The following is a 17,238-nucleotide window of genomic DNA, read 5'->3' on the forward strand; positions in this document are numbered from 1 at the left end:
AGCAATGGATAAATGTCTTGAGCAAGGAAGACAAACAGTACAGAAAGATCACTTCTCTTGCAGAATTAGGGTTTTCTTACTAAACATTTGCAATTTATTTATTGAATATTTGTTTCAAATAATGCAAATGATACTTGATGTACTGTTAAATCATGGTGTTATTTGTTAAGCACGGCATAGGGATGTTTTAGACTTACAGGACTTTAAAACAGGATCCCATGGATTTCTGAAAGAAGTTACACTTAAAGTAGATGATGGGGGCTGGATAAATGATTTATTTAGTGAGGTATCTAGCTAGTCATATGCAGGAATCAGATTGTATCAATGCAATGCTTACTTTGGTAGTAAAGCTGATTATTCTTTGTGTTGTTTCTTACAGGTTAATAAGACGGTCATACCTTGAAATAGCACTGTCATATTTGTATTTTGCCAAATATAATGAGGATGTATCAGAGACAGATGAGTTGGTGCCTTCCAAATCAAGTGTATGTTTTCTATCCTTTGAGGAGTGGCTTCTTCAAAACAGGAAATATGTATTGTGCACCTTGCCGTATCATTGCAGTGACTTATACGTCATACTGATACTGACAGTCCTCCTAGAAAAATCACACAAAGAAATCATATAATAGAATTTGATCGTATTTGATTTTATCTCTCATGTTTATTGCATCGAATGGTAATATTTAAAATATTTTCCTGTATAAAATAGGAAGACAAGAATCAACAGTGTTTTCATTTCTGATTATGTTTGATTAACTTGTAACTTGCAAAATATACCTAACGATCAAACCTGTGTTTTTAAAAATCTTAACTTTATCAGATTTTGATTTTTCTATACAAGTATGAATGACAGCATGAAAAATTTAAGTGTCTTTAACCACATTAGAGTTCCCACAAGCCATAGATGGAAAGCAAAATGTGTAACATTAGAGAAAAGAGATAATTAAGACTTAAAATAATGGAATATGATAGCAACACTGTACACAGTAGTGATCATAGTATAAGCTGCTCTGATGACACTTTTGCCAGGAGCAGCCAATTCATATTTTTTCATTTTAGCAATTAATCCATGGATTTACAGTCAATGCCAATTTTTACAATTTACAAATAAAACAATTACTTTATAATTCAGAGGACTTTCTTCTATGTTTAGAATATATTTCACTGTAATATTTAGAATCCTGATTATGAACTGGTATATTATTTTTAGACCTCCTCTGGAGAACTGTCTTCTGTGGAGGCTATGAAATCAGAAGTCAACAAAGTTCAAGCCTGGATTGCAATAAGAGCAGCTACACAGGTTGGTACAATATTCTAAAGAAGTAATTTTTTTTTTTTTTTACACTTCATCTTATTTTACTTACATAAGCAAATAAGGCAGTGCAAACAAGAGTGTCAAGGTTTCCTGAAATTTCTGGCATGGGTCTTGTTTAATAAAATTCAAATGGACACTGAATAATGCATTTAATCTCTCTTGGACATATCTGACTCTGTTTACCTTAACTTTGATTCAGTGCAAATAAAATGGCATATGACCTGATATATGTGGACATGTATTTGACATGTGGGCAGACATCAGTGGCATCCAGATGAGGATATCTTGTTTGAAATCATCATGTAGTAATTAAGCTGTCAGCAGTAATGATTTATCTAGATAAAATGTGTACCTTATGTCAGAAAGAAATAGAGTATTTTCTTTTTTAAAATATAGTATGTTTAATATTTAATTTTTTGTCCTAATCTTGGTACTCTAAGATTTTAAAATCTATCTAAATTCTGTTGTGAACAAGTCTCGAATAAAATAAATGTTGTTTTTAGGTCAGTGAAGCTGTGCTTGCTTCTCGGCTGTTAATTGGAATGAAGAGTGTTAAAGAACAGAAAATGAAGGATGAAGTGCAACAAAAAATCCCAGAATTTGCTTCTATGGATCTTTTTTCTTCGTACAGAGATTTCATATCTGGTATTGCAGTACACCTAGTAATATCAGAAAATTAAATAAATAATAAGCTATATATGCCATGTAATCTAGTAATACATTTAATATGTAATTTTAATTCATGAAAAATTATATATAAGTTTTGGAAAGTAAAAGCAAAGGTCTCATCATGCATAGCAATACAAAATATTAAGTAGAGACGTCATGGGTATTTAAATACCAGCCTGTGCATGTGTTCAGTATGTTAAGAAAAATTCATTGTTTGCATACTGTAGCTCAGAAACACAGAGTGTATACAGTGCCATAATTTTGGAAAAGCATCCTTTGTTACAGAATGTACCCACACATATAAAGCAGATATCGGCCTCCCCCTTTTTTTTTTTTTTTTTTTTTTCCCAAAAATTGACTTATAACTGATTTTACCTCTAGGTATATTAACTTTTCCTTGGAGTGTTTCAGTTTTACTCTAGATTTTGCAAAGAGATGTTGGTGTTGAATAGCTTCTCTCTCTGCATCATCCCCCAAAAAGCCCAACCCAACCGATGAAATAAAGACAAACCCACAAAAAATAAAACCCACCAAAATTAACAAGCCCAAACTCTTGCAAAGTTTTCTGCCTGGGTACTGTATTCTAAAAGTCAAAGTCAGCATTAGAAAATTTTCAATGTCTTTCCAATCCAATTTATTATTATTTTGATATGCTTCCACTAGCTTGGTAGAACTTTGCCTGGTTTATTTCTAAATTCTGCATTTATTTTTTAGCTAAAGGAGTTGATGAAATGGAAGTTTTTGATGTAAAAAAAAATCCCCAACAGTGAAACTAAGAATTCTGAGAGAATGACTGCTAGATGTTATATAAACACTAAGGCAAAATATTCATGTTTATTTTTAAACTAGGGACCATTAATTTAGTGATAAAATTTTAGTTCAGTGACTTAATTTCAATTATCCCAAGTGACTAACAAAGACTGAACTGCTCTGCTTGATAGGTGCTGGCAAAGCTGAGCCATATCTGCAAACTGTACAGTGTTTAAACATATGTGTTTTGATTGGTTTATGAAAACAAATGTTGTATGCTAAGACTTTCCATCTGATTGTTTTGTACTAGCTCCATTTGCTTATAATTACAGATTATTTTTTTGTTTAGCAAATGCAGCAGGTGTTTCTCCTGATAGTTTTGTTAGCCAATAGAAAGAAGAATAGAAAATGTAGAAAAGCAAGAGTAGGCCAAAATACAAAAATGTAAATTGAAATGTAAATTCTCAGCATAGCGCGCTAAATATTTCCTGTAAATCTCTTAGTGAAAAACTTATTTAAGTTTTCATCTGCAAGACAATGTGGCCATTTAAACTTTTGGTATTGACAGTGAAATGTCAGGAATAATAGAGACATTCAGATTTTGTAGAAGCATTCATAATTATTTTCTGGAAGTTTACTGTTAGGAATTACTATAAAATAACATTTATTTGATTTGGAGTGAGAAACAGAGCTCAAGAATTGTGCTTTTGAAAGAGCCATGTACTAATACAGTAAAAATCAGTATTGAATATAAGCAGTGATGTAGTGATATATGTACTGATAACTTTTTCCTCTTTCTTTGTAAGTACAACTTTTAGGCAGCACAAAAGAAAATATTATCTTTTGTTTTATTTCACAGTTAAGAGTATATTTAATTGAAAATGTGCTTAATATTGAAATGGGACGAAGGATTAACAATGAATACTTCAGAGTATCTAACTCTTCTGAGTTTGGGTCAACATAACTGGGAAGTTCAGCTGCCACAGTCATGATTGATGATTCCTTGTGTTGTTTCCATTCAGTAAATATCTTCTATTGGACAATGTGTAGAATTAATGGTTTTATATTCAAATTCAGAGAGAGAAAATACACCTTACTCTCTACTCCTTTTGAATATCTTGCAAGGATTAGTAAGGTTTCTGCCCATGATCTGAGAAACAATTTTCAACTAATTTTAAGGCTGTTTGCTATTTCAACTCATATTAAAGCAGAATAGAAATAATTTTTCTTGTATGAAAAATATAAGGAGTTTCACAAGTTATACTTCTAGTTGCAGATTAGTCAATTCAAACACAAAGCAGAAATAGCTTTTGAATTCCAGTGACTTCATGTATGTTCTTGAACTCTTATTGGAGGTGCAGATGGATACAATGTTGTCTCTGAAACTCCCGAAGTATCTTCTACTGAAAACAAACAAATCACAGAAGACTCTCAGAGTGGAAGTGAAGGAACAGAAAGTCTTGTCACCAAGGCCAGCCAGAAGAAAGATACAATAACATGGGTTCACATGATTCGCTATCACAATCATTTAAAAAGAATGTATAACACAACCCTATCTGGTAGGTATTTTTATTTCCTTCTAGAAAACTGCTATAGATGAGATACTGTTCTTGAGGGCCAACAGTGTCAGATTTAAAGGCTATCAACTGAAATAGCCTAATTTTGAATTCATTTAAGTTGTATAAATGCAAAAAAATCTTCCCAGAAATCCAGATTTATGTCACTTTACATATGCTGCAAGGGAAGATATTACTACCTTTCTTTGTAGGTATTTGTAAGCCTCCCTCCCTCCCAGGAAGGCCTCCCTCAAAACTTAACTGTTATTAACTACATCTGAAGTTCTAGAAAAGTCAAGCTTAAGTCATTATAAAGAAGCATCATAAAGAAATTGGTTCAGTTTGAGGTTCTGTTTTGGAGACCTGCGTGTAGGATAAATGAGCCTTATTGTATGTATTTTGACTAAACTCCAGATGTGATTTGCATGCTTGGGTTATTTCGCTATAAATAGAACATGGGAATAGATAGGACCTTTCAAACAGAGTAAGAATCCATTAATTGCAAGGTCTTAATACTATGCACCTACATGTGATGGCCAGCTTTTGGATATACAATTAATGACCCAGTAGGTGATAACAGAACTACATTGTCATAGGTGTTGTTTAGAGAGAAACCTAGCAACTCTAAAATAACAATTCCAGAGAGGGCTGGGTTTTTCTCCTTACAGCACCAAATGAAAGTATTCTGGCTTACGACAGAACTGTAAGGACAGGAAGGTATCTACAAAAGTGTCAAAACGTGCATGTAAATGTCAGCTGTAGTTACCTGCTAGGGAGCCTAGGGGGAAACTCAGATGATCAGCCCCATGCTGTCTAAACTGTGGTCTTAAGAGCTCTTCAAGCTTATTTTGACTGTATTAAATAAATATGTGTTTATTCTAGTGGGTGCTTAGGCATCTAGTGAACATACTTGTGCTTACACTCTGAGTTTAAGTACCTACACCTCAAAATGACACTTCCCATTTGATGCTACTTTATAATGTCTGGAGAGACATTCACCAGTGGTCATTATCTGACCAGTGCTGAAAAATTACAAACAGCATAAGCTAGTAATATTTAACGACAATCAGTATAATTGTTGGATATGCATTTATTTGATATTGAATCTATTTACATATTTTATTATGTTTTCAAAATTTATGAATAAGGAGTAGCTGTAGTAACTTGACAATTTACTGTCAAATAATGATATAATTTTAAAAATCTCTTTTTAAAACTACTCCTAACCCAGAACCTGGATCGCTTTCTGCAAGAGGTGGACACCTTGGTTTGATTTCTGACACAGGAATTGTTCTGCGCATAGCAGAAATGCATTCCTTCTTTGAAAAGAATTTGTCTGAATATTCATTGTGCTGTCTTGAGAATTTTCCAGAAGAACTACATGATGTAGAAGTGCCACTCAGTAGTGCAACTGATTCTTCAGAGGTACTTACATTCTTTCTAGTGTTTCAAAAATATTATACTTTGTTCAGATTCTTGAGAATTCCACTGGTGATATTTCTGAGAGCACTATAGAAGAATGAAATTGTTTATGCAGAGGATCAGTACAAAACCAAAATCTGGTGCAAACAGTGAAATATGTAGTTAACGAATGCAAATATCATTGTGTTATTCATTCCTGCAAAAATAATCTCCATCCCATAGCCAGTGTGTTTAGACCCTAGAAGATTAAGCAGAATGATACTTAAAAAGGTGTTTTTGTTGGTTAATACAGCTGGCTGTTACTCAGTAAAGGCTGAGTTTTTAAATCTTGTAAAACTTCATCTTTCATACAAAAACTGTCCTGATGTTGGTTTTTGTAATTTGTATGTACAAGTCTCTATATTGTTAATTTAGTCTATAATAAAAACACGATTTTCAAAAAATATGTTCGTTGTATTTTCTCAAAAATTTTTTTAGGTCTTGAAGCCCGATTTTTTTCACTGATTATCAGCTGGTTAGAAAATAAACCTTTTTAGATCTGTGGCTTGTGAGCAGCCTATTTGGGCTTTCAAATATAGGCAGCTCAGAATACATTACTCAGATAAATTTTGAATTAGAATTCTGGACTCTACACTGACCTTGGCGCATGTTTTGAACATTGAATAAAATTTGTCTTTGAAGACTCACTGTAAAAATAATTGTTTTTAAAGTCTCTCAATCCCACTTCTCACATTAATAATTATCCCAACACTAAAAATTTAAATTACAGATTGTAGGAGAAGGGATTACAGGCAACCTTGCTCCTGATGAGTCACAGCTATGTTAATTACCAAAAACACCCTCTCCCCTGATGAGTCACAGCTCTATCCAACAAGGATAAGTGTGATAAAAGGGTGGGTTGGCTGGAGGATAGATCAAATGAGTTATGATTCAGTGGAAGGACTGACAAAGTGGGAGAGAGGATTGCTGCTGTGAGGTCATTCTGAGTCTGAAGCTGGAGTCTGCAGCCAGAGTCCAGCTAGGTGAGAGCATGCAGTCAGAGTCTGCAAGGGAAACCTACAGTGGGAGCTTACTGTAGTCAGAGTCTGCTGGACTTAAAGTAAGGATGGCTGAGTTGGGAGGAAGAATAAACTGGGACCTTTTCACATTGCATGAACAAGAGTGTGTGTCTCATCTCATTTTTAGCTCTAATGCAAGGTCTGCTGCGACAACAAATCACTTTCTGTGGCTTATTTTTTAGTTATTATAGTCAGTATTAAATGGAGACAGGGGAGCCTTAAGGAGGGAGAACTTGGTATGTTATAAAAATGAGTAAAAATACTGCTGTTAGAGTAGCTTTTCTAGAGTTGGCGAACTTTCTGCAGTATTGGACAGCGTATAATTACTCATTTCCCAACAAAGAGCTGACTGTGCCACTGAATAAATTATAAATATATGCTATGTGACATTTATAACAGGCATCATATATCAAAAAATTATTTTGTTCTGTCTGCCTTTTTTTTTTGGACATAATTAGTACTACAGTATCCTAGAATAATAAGCTTCAGAGCTCATTGTCATGTTCATGATGGGTGCAAGCAGCATAATCATGTATTAACTTCACTGTTGTAGACAGCTAACAAGCATGAAGCTCTTACTTTTTTAAATTCTAAGATTCATTGATTTTTATCACATTTTTAGAAGCTTTAACTATCCTGAAGGTTATAGATGGTATTTTAAAAGTGTAACTGTAATTTATTACTGTGAGTTTTAACAGTACAAATAGACATGCTTTTTGAAAGAATGATTTTTATGTACAAAGTTGTTTCGCTTACATCTACCGCTGTATTCTATTTTTGACTCTTGAAGGTTTTTTCACATCTGCTGACCAAAGAATCCAAATTACATTAGGTCTATAATTAAAATTCTGGGCATTTTTCATGCTTATTTTTTGTTCTGCTTCATGATAGTAAGTAGGACTGGAAATACTTAGGTAAGTTTGTTTTCAGGCTTTTAAGAAAGTTGAATAGATAATATTTATGTATGTAATTCAGCAACCAACCAGTTTGACCAAAGCTGTTGTAATGTCCTTCTTTAAAAAGATTCAATATGAATAGAAATCCAAAGGATGCAGTTCAGTGAAAAAAGCCCATAACACACATTTAAGAAAGAAATATCTAGCATAAAATGGAATTTTAAGAGTTCTAGTTCAGGGGCACAGCATAAATTAGGTTCTTCCCATGTCCATATATGTTTTCTTCTAGTTCACAGTTTCTTCAGAGTCCATGCTAGCAGGATAGTGGGTGGTTCATTACTGAATCAGAAGAGGGCTGTAGTAAGTGGGTCCTCCATGCATACTCATGGCTTGCCATGGGTTATAGCCACTGAGCGCACATCCACGTGCTCAAATTTGACTTCCGTATGACTGGATTCATGGTTACCTTAACTTCCACTAAAGTTTCATGAGGGATAGTAACTGCCTTAATGGCATATGATTAGGTTATTGCAAAAAATCTGTCTTCTGCGCACTTGGATTTACTGCCCTGGAGTTGTCATATGCTGGATTTTCTGTAGAGAAAGTAGGTAACATTCTCCATTTTTTCAGCAATGAACATTCAAAACTTGAAGAGAACCAACTCCCCAGGGAGCTGTTTTCAGTGTCCACATTTTAGTATCAATGATGGAGACATCAGGACCTTTTCAAATAGCTTCCACATTCCCTAAAAATGTCAGTGCTTGGCCAGTGTTCTTTGTAGATCTGTGTAATACTTCAAAAAATAGGGATGAAGTTACTGTTCAGCTTTTAAATCAAATACTTCACAATTTTCAGAAAAGATTTTATTCATGAATGAATGTTGGCTGACAGTATTGACAGCCAACAGTAGCTATTTAATGAATGCCCTGCTAATGTTCCATATCTATTTAATAAAAATACAACAAGTCCTCACAAATTGATTGAATTTTCAGCAGATGTCACTCTTTGTTAGGTGTACAGCTGAGAAAACAGATAGGTAAATATAAACAAAGCATTATCTTAACATTCAGAATCCTATTTTAATTATCAATACATATACTTGAGAAACTACTTTTTCGTCACTAAGTTTTGTATCATCAGTGTGCCAAATAAAAGATTTGAGCCAAACCCATAATGCCATAATGATTTTAAGTCAAAGGCAACAATCTTTGTGACTGTGGGTGTCTCTAACTCAGCCTACAGATCCTTTCTATTACCTTTTGAAATGTGTCATCACATGAGCTTTGAAAAGTCTTAACTTGGTAAAAAGAACACTTTTAAAAACTACCCATTTACCTAAATAAACATATATCTATGCTGGAATAAAAGTCACACCAATTCCAATAGACACTAGATTATAACAGATTTTTCCTGTTTCACTACAAAAAATAGAATTTAAATTTTTATTTTGTGTTTCAGATGTCTCTTGATGTTAGTGAAATTACATCAGAAGTGTCACATGTGAGAGTGGATTCTCCAGTTTCTGTTGTTGCAGAAGAAGATGAGCGGACAGAGAGTAAGGCAACAAGTGCTTCGTATAAGGAAATTAACATTCAGTGGTATATTCCTTCTGTTGCAAAGCCATCAAACCATACAGAAACTAAGGTATATCTAGAGCAAAGCAGTTCCTTAGTGGAACAAATTAAGTCTCATTTCCAATGAATATTTGTGTTATGAGTTATCAGCTTTTAATCAAATCTTGCTGATAGGAAGAATTTATTTACTCTGCTGCAAACCTGCTCTTTAGAAAAACCAAATGCCCTGACAGTTTTTTGTTGGCAGGCAAAAACCCACCTTTTTTTTTTGCCCGTTTAGAGCCTTCAGGCTGTACTGTATTCACACCTGTTCTAAATCCCTGATGTCTTAAAGACTTCTACCCTAAGTTTGTGTAGATCTGACTGATATATTTGAATAATAGTTTGGTGGGAGGCTCTTGGAAAAGCAAGGATTCACATATACAGGGAAAATGGGATTTTGTAAGCCTCATTTTCCTAAAAGATCAGAATGAACATGAAAGATAAAAGAGATGGGAGGGTTGCAATAATGTGAAAGACTGACATGGAGTTTGTTTTATCTTTACACAAGGGAACAATGTATAGGCAACATTTCTGCTACAGCAATAAAAATCCAAGATCTCAAACTTTTTGGCATAGCAGATCCATTTCTAAATTTCTATTAGACCCATTTATCTTTATTAGGAAACTGATAGAAGCCCTCTGAAGTTAATGTAAGTAATGTATCTTTTAATATGGTTTTGCAGGTTACTTTTGCATGGTCATACAGATCAGTATAGGACCAAGGACAACCTTTATACCAAATAATGCATGAATGCCTTATTCTTGACATTTTCCATATAGTCAAAATATTCAGCTACCATTAGGAAGCATATTTTCAACTACACTAGTAAATTCTTGCAGTGAAAAATGAGACCATTCTATTTAATTTTCTTACAATGATATGGCATTATTAGATTGGTGAGTGGTGCACGCTTTGTGGATTTAAACCTAGCATGATGGCAGCCATGCTGTCATTGATGGCCATCAGGCCAGCACTGGGATTTTCATAGTGGCACCATGGGGTATACCTAATAATCACACCCATAGTAATTATATCCAATTAAATTAATTAAATTTATTTAAAAACTACAAAAGCTGAGTAGAGTACAAATTCATATGAAGTCACACTCCTCTCTTTTTTGAAGGTCAGTTATTTAAGGCTTCATCATTACACTGTATTTGATATTTACTGCACTCTTGTATCACTGAAATAGCTCAGGTCTACTGCATTAATTTAGCCATTCCATCTCTTTTATAGGTTTTGTTGCTTTATGCTTATAATACAAACCCTGTCAAGATGAGCGACATCACAGTTTTCAGTCCAGCGTCTGCGTTTTCAGGCCACTTCTGGATTCCATTGGCTAGGTAAATAATCACTGACTCTGTCCTGTTATTTCATGCTGTATTAAAGATCAATCAGACATTTAGGACGAGAGAAAATAAAGTACAAAATATCAAAGAGCTGTAAATCTTTAAAAGCATTAATTTTTGCTTTTCAAAGATTTTTTACTTTAACAACTGTAAGATGTCATACACAGTGTTAAACCCATCCAAACAGTTGCTTTTTCAATGCATTCATTAGCATTTTAGTTTGGATTCTTAAAGAACCAAGTAACATATGCTAATTATATTACACTGGCATAGCAATGTAGAAGATCTAAGAAGCATTACCAGCAGTTATTTCCATTCTCTCACTGGATCACCTACTTTCTCCATCCCATATTACAACTCTGAGAATGCAAGAATTTTTCGCAGTTATAGCACCAGACTCTGCCCTTAGTTTTACATTCTATGGCATTTTTCATTATTTCTTCCTTGTCATTCATCTACTCTTAAAATTCTTGGGAGTGCTTAATGGGTGGAAGGGAAGAAATAATTGGCAGCCTCTGCCACCCTTGTGCTGGTTGGATGAAAAAGCCTTTTCTTAGAGAGGCATTCCTAAAATAATATTTCCCATTTTTGATGTAAAAAGCTAATGCATTCTATATCTCCACTTTATTAAATGGAAAACTTATTTTTTGTAAAATTATGAGATCAGTCCTGAAATGAAAGAAAATGTAGAACCTAATCAATATGTAATAAGAGCTAGGTCAGCTTAATTATAACCTGGAAACAACAAATAATGTTTTATAACAGTAAAAATGAAAAACTTTTTCCTCTTTTAGAATTATTATTTTAAGGGAGAAACTGTCTGATCTGAAGGAGCAAGTTGAAATATTGATGCAAGGTTCTGAGAGCTTTTCAACTTCAGTACCTACAAGTCTTCTTGAGCAAAGTGAAACTTTGAAAATAAGTCCTTCAAATAAACCCAAAATGAATGATGCGAAAGTGCATCTTGATGAAAAAACAGAAGTAAGTGAGAACAGTTCAGCTCTTACATATGTTTGACTTAAGATGTCTAGTTTGAGGAAATAAATGACAGGCAACTTGGAAGGCAGACATAAAGGCAAATGTTAAGCTTACCTCACCTCTTTAAAGGAAAGTTGAAATACTTTCACTCTCTAGTTAATATTTAACTTCTCCTTATATATTGCTTGTAACTTCAGAAAAAAAATCCAGGCCTTTTCAACCTTCTACTTGAAAATAAAGGCTACCTCTTTAGTTACATAGACTCAGAAACTGATACCTAATTTATAGTAATCTATGTCTGAAAATCCTTGGCAGTGTGTTGAATTAGCATGGCGATCAACCCAAAAGTGCTTTTTAAACATCAGTTACACATCTTCAATGTAAAATGGGCAGTGGTGGTTTCTGAAATAAGAACCTTCTAATAATGTTATTGAGAAATGGCTAAAATTGGCACTGAATTTACTTTCATTTTCTCTGTGCCATCTTCCTCTTTTCTTTTTATTAGCAAGGCTGAATGTGGTCCACAAACGTATAACTCTCCCCACATACACACACACAAAAGGTAATTTCAGAATTTTCCATGTGCTCTGTTTGAGATAATGTCATTGGAACAGAATGTTGCCACAGCATAAGTGCTGCTTGATAAATGCCAAGGCAAAATAGACGTTTATTTTCAAAGTGGGAGACATTTATCATGTGACAGGATTCTCTTTATATCTATTATGTGAAATGATTAATGATGTAGAGGCTGTCATTTCGTCTGATGGATGCTGTGAAACAGTGACAATTGTGCACTGTGCCATTATTATGAGGCTGTATTTTGACCAGCTTAGAGAACAAATGATATTTTGGCCAATCACTGTTTTCAGAAGGGTAGATAGAGCTGTCCTTTAGTGGGTGTTTCTGATTACCTGAAGGTGTTTGCTCAAACTTTCATTAATATATGTCAGTAATTGGTAAAACAATGTTTAGACTACTAGTAAGATTAACATGCAATGCATTGTATATGTATAAATATCATCTTGTCAGGGTGTTTATCGTATCTTCAGTAAACACATAGCAAAAGTATGCTCAGTCACTGGATTAAAAACCTGAACAGGAGCAATTTTGCCTAAGCAGAAACTGTAAGATTTGGGCATTGTGTTTGTACAGGAAACACAGCTATTTGTGTTGCAGAAAATTCATATTCATCAGCTAAGGTTTATTTTGCTGTGACTTCAATTAGAATAACCTAAAACTTGAATATTCTGAAAAATTTTGTAAGGCTGACCCATCTGTTTGCTTATCAGAGGAGACTCATAGTACAGCATATGTTTGTACTACACAGATAGTACAAGGTTTTTTTTCTTGTTTTATACCATTAGGAAATTGCTAAAAGGTGTTTTTCTGAAGTCAAAGCACTGTTGTCTGTTGCTCCAGGCCTATCCTCTCCATTAACTGAGGTATGTTGTTTTCATTAAGAGTAAAAATCTGTTTTCTAAAATAAAACAGTCGTTCAATTAAGCTGAAACGTGAATTATACTACTAAGCATCTTCCCATTTTTTTTCTTGTTGTTGGACTCTGTTTTGGTTTTATTTTATCATATTTACAAATAAACTACAAATGTGCATGACTACAAACTGTGAATATCTTCACTGTTTATTAGAATCAACTTTTCATACATGCAAAAATGTATTAAAAGGGGATTTTTGCTCACAATGGTTGATAGTCTTATCCATCACTCTCTGGTCATTGTTTACACAGACTCTAGTGAATTTCCATGATGCAATCACCAAATGTAATTTCTTTCCATTCTTGCATTTTTGCAGTTATTCAGGCTTGATTATTCAATTTTCTTTAGCTTTCTCTGCCTTGCCCATGCCATGTTTTGAGAGAAAGCATACCATTTTTTGTCCAACAGCATTGGACAAAACATCTTATTCATCCTGTTACCCAGTGCAGTCAGTATCCCAGAGGAGACTGTGGGAACTGGCCCATGGTTGGGAGCAGTGCTGTTCAGTGTTCTCAGCCACCTTGAGGACATCAGGAAAGGACCACAGCTGCCAGGGCTCAAGGGACTCCATGAAGGATTCTGGAATCCACTGTAACATATCACTCTCTCAACTAATCCTCAAATATCTTGCCAGTAATTGTTCACAATGGAATGATAATGGAAAAGGCTGTACTCTTCCAGTCAGAGAGCTCTTCCTACCAGAACACAACCTGAGTTTTGTCTGAAAACAGTTGGGCTAGTGCCTGTTATAGCAGAGAGAATCTGTCATGCTGTCCTGTGGATCCTGCAGTCCAGTACCTGAGAGTACATGCTTCCCTTTGATACACACTGCACCGTTCTTGTCACCCCTCGTTATCCATCCTTAAGTTCTCTCTCAAATGACTTCCAGGCCTTCATATCACTCAATCTGGCTTTATCAGTGCATCAGAGTGTGCCCCCACCATTTCTGCAAAGCTGTACTTTTCAGAGTCCCACTTAAGTATCTTCCGTGGTAGCAAGATTTGATAGATTCCTAGGGAAAGACATAGACAAACTTTCAAAGAATCATGGAAATTTTCTGGAACTGTTTAAATTCTTGTGAATTCCTTCTCCTTTGCCTGCTTCTATTTGTGGATCTATGATGGAAGTGAGGGAGCAGATTTAGTGGTGTTCTATTAAGAATATGATATTTACTGCACTGTTTTATCCTCTCTAAATTCCACAACAAACTAGAGATGTTTCAACAGGTGGAACATCACAAAGCTTTTCATCATGAAGTTTCAAATACAAACTTCAAACTAAGATGCTTTGAGATATGGTAGTTTTGGTTGAGCAGCTGAGGCCTAATCCTTCAGGTGCTGAGTACCTTCGTTCTTCTCTGAAATGAACAGAACTTGTAGGGTGCTTAGCACTTCATTATGTATAGCATATTTCAAAGTAGCATTTCCAGACTTTCATATAAGTTGTATGTATGCATTGCCCTGTCTCAGCCAGAGACAGAAAGCTCAGGGAGGGACTATGTACACCATAGAATAGTACATTCCTTTGTTTTCAAGCATTCAGAAGGCTACAGATACATTTCTTATATGTAGTTTTTCACCATTTTCTTCCACCAAACACTTTTCTCATCTTCTGGTGAATTAATTGGACAAAGTCAATTCTAATTTGTGATTCTTGTTTTCTCATTGTCTGAGCTGTCACACGTCTATCATGCTTCCACTTTCTCTTCTTTGATTCTGTTTTTTCTGTCTGCATGTCTTACAGAGCTTTGATTCAGCCATGAATTATATTTATAAATGGAAAAAGTGCATTTTTATTGAATTATTCATTTAAAATTACTTGACTCTTCATGGTTTAAGAATAAAAAAGGATTAGCCTACATGTTTTTAATGCTATTTAATGAGTAGCTATGTCCTTGAGGGAGATAAAGTGTAGTGTTTGGAAGTTCCAATCTCGAATGTTAGAAGTAAATTTATAAATAAAATAATCACATTAAAAATTAACCTCCCTAGGTAGCTTGTTCCAGGCGTCTCTTCCTTCAATTGTTTTTGTTGGTACCTAAATCCTTAAATAATTCTCCGTGTTCAATGGACACTCAAACCAGTTTATCATTGCCCTCTATTTCACCTTTTACTGTTAGCTCAATTTCTTCAATTTCTCATCTTAGGAAAAGCCTTCCAAATAATTAACCATTCTTGCTATTCTTCATTTCACCTACAGATGATATGATAAACTTTGTGAGCAAGACTGTTCAGAAAGGTTTCCTCCCTTGAATCCTGTTTTACTAGTTTCCCGCAAGAGATATCATTAACTACAAATTTATATCAAGGCAATAAATATTTCTAACTTACTCATTGATTGTAGTTCAGAAATCTAGCTTTATATGGAAATATAGGTATATATGTGTATGTATACTGGCATATTTGTGTATATATATCTCTGTATATTGGTATACATGTACTTTTTGCTATACATGTACTCTAAGCTTAATAAAGTTATTAATGTAGGTTTTTTTTTTTCTTTTTTTTCCCCCAGATCCCATTTGATGTTACTTTGCAATCAATAACAAATTTGCAAGACATGTTTGATCTTGCCAATGGATGTGTAATAACTGAAGGAAATCTTTTCAATTGGATCATTTCTCTGCTTCACTAAATGCTATTTTGCAATAACTAAATCAGTTATTAGCTGAATGCTGCAGATGTAGACTTAAGTTCATGTGTTAATGTAACAACTTCATTAATCACACCAGGATTTGACTCCTGTTATGTTTTATAATTTTCACTTTTAGCTTATTTCTAATTATTTAAGCATTAATAGCTTTAAAAATTAAAATATTTTTAAGGAATTTAGTATTTTATAGGTAATTTCTTTATAAGAGGATTTTCTAGCTTTTCAATAATTTCTTATTGTTTAGAAAAGCTGAATAGGTTTGTAGCCTTCTGGCTCCTGCTAATAGATATTCTTTTTTCCCCTGAAGTTGTACTGTCATCAGCAGTTTTTAAATTGCTTTTGCAGTTATCAAAAGTTGGTATTATTTCTTAAGTTGAGAATTTTGGGGGAGGCTAAAATCATCACTGAGTTTGTTCTTTTATTCATCTGCTTGGAAACTAGCATTTCGAGCTGTTGAGGGTTCAAGTGATAATTCAGATGTCTTTATAATTTCAAAAAACAAACAAACTCCCCAACAAATGAACAACTGCCCCCCAACAAGGCAGTACAAAGAATAAAATGGTACAATACAGAATATTTTTATATAATTCTGAAAAGCTAAGGGAACAGTTCTGAATGTTGCTTTAAATATTATTTTAAAGTACTCAAGAAACATAAATGAGTCCTAACAAACAGCCACCAGAGGCAATATGCTTGAGCATATTCTCTATCTCAATGGGTGGAGCATCTCAAATGCTCCAGCGACTGAGATGGAGAATTTGACATGAACAAGTGAGTTAGCAGACCAGAGAGGGGCTATGGCCCTTTGGTTTTGCACCCCAGAGCCAGGCACTCCTTTGCTACTTATACTGATTTGTTTGCAACAAATTGCAAAAAAACATAGGACATTTTCCAGGAATCCTGTGTGACTTGTCCTATGATTAGTTATGGTGTTGTATTTCCAGGAAAAGTCAGCATTAATGGTTACCATTCCTGGGTTCATTTCCTGTTAAAAATGCCAGTCCCTTTCACTTCAGTCAGACATTCCCTGTACTATAGCCCAGTGATAAAACAATGAACTTTTGTGAGCTATTTAGAAATTGCAGATTTATCTTGTCTTGTGCTTTTCAGAAAAAATTACCTGGTTGAGTTTCTTTTAGGGAGAAAGAGGGATAGAAAGGTAAGATTCTGAATAATGAATATCTTAAATGTGATCAGTACAGGAAGAAAGGGAATAAAGTTTTCTCCTATTTTTCTTCATTCCTAAAAAAGAAAGAAGGCTGGATGTATTTGTGTTATGTGTAGCTGTTTAGAAGTTGTGCTGTTTTTATTTTTCTGTACATTTTTCTGGAAAGCTAGAAGAAAATTAGAAGGATAATGATACAAAGAAAGGAAAAAAAGTGAGTAATTGATAGGGCAGGTTTTTTTTTCAAGACAATTTAAAAACTGAGTTAGTATGATTATTTACTTCGACCGGCTTACCACCAGTTTGGAGGAGACACTC

General features: G+C 34.3%; 1 protein-coding gene across 1 annotated transcript in view; it reads left to right on the forward strand.

Moving 5' to 3' along the window:
• Positions 1-16,210, forward strand: part of CFAP54 (cilia and flagella associated protein 54) — a 105,713-nt gene extending 89,503 nt beyond the window's left edge. The window contains 10 exon segments of the mRNA XM_066319327.1: positions 380-467; positions 1,211-1,300; positions 1,819-1,960; positions 4,090-4,293; positions 5,522-5,715; positions 9,125-9,310; positions 10,520-10,626; positions 11,427-11,613; positions 12,975-13,052; positions 15,618-16,210. Coding sequence (XP_066175424.1) covers positions 380-467; positions 1,211-1,300; positions 1,819-1,960; positions 4,090-4,293; positions 5,522-5,715; positions 9,125-9,310; positions 10,520-10,626; positions 11,427-11,613; positions 12,975-13,052; positions 15,618-15,737 — 1,396 coding nt within the window. The 3' untranslated portion in view covers positions 15,738-16,210.
• Positions 16,211-17,238: the final 1,028 nt, after the last annotated feature.

The sequence above is a fragment of the Sylvia atricapilla genome, chromosome 5 (assembly GCF_009819655.1).
Source record: "Sylvia atricapilla isolate bSylAtr1 chromosome 5, bSylAtr1.pri, whole genome shotgun sequence".
Lineage (NCBI taxonomy): Eukaryota > Metazoa > Chordata > Aves > Passeriformes > Sylviidae > Sylvia > Sylvia atricapilla.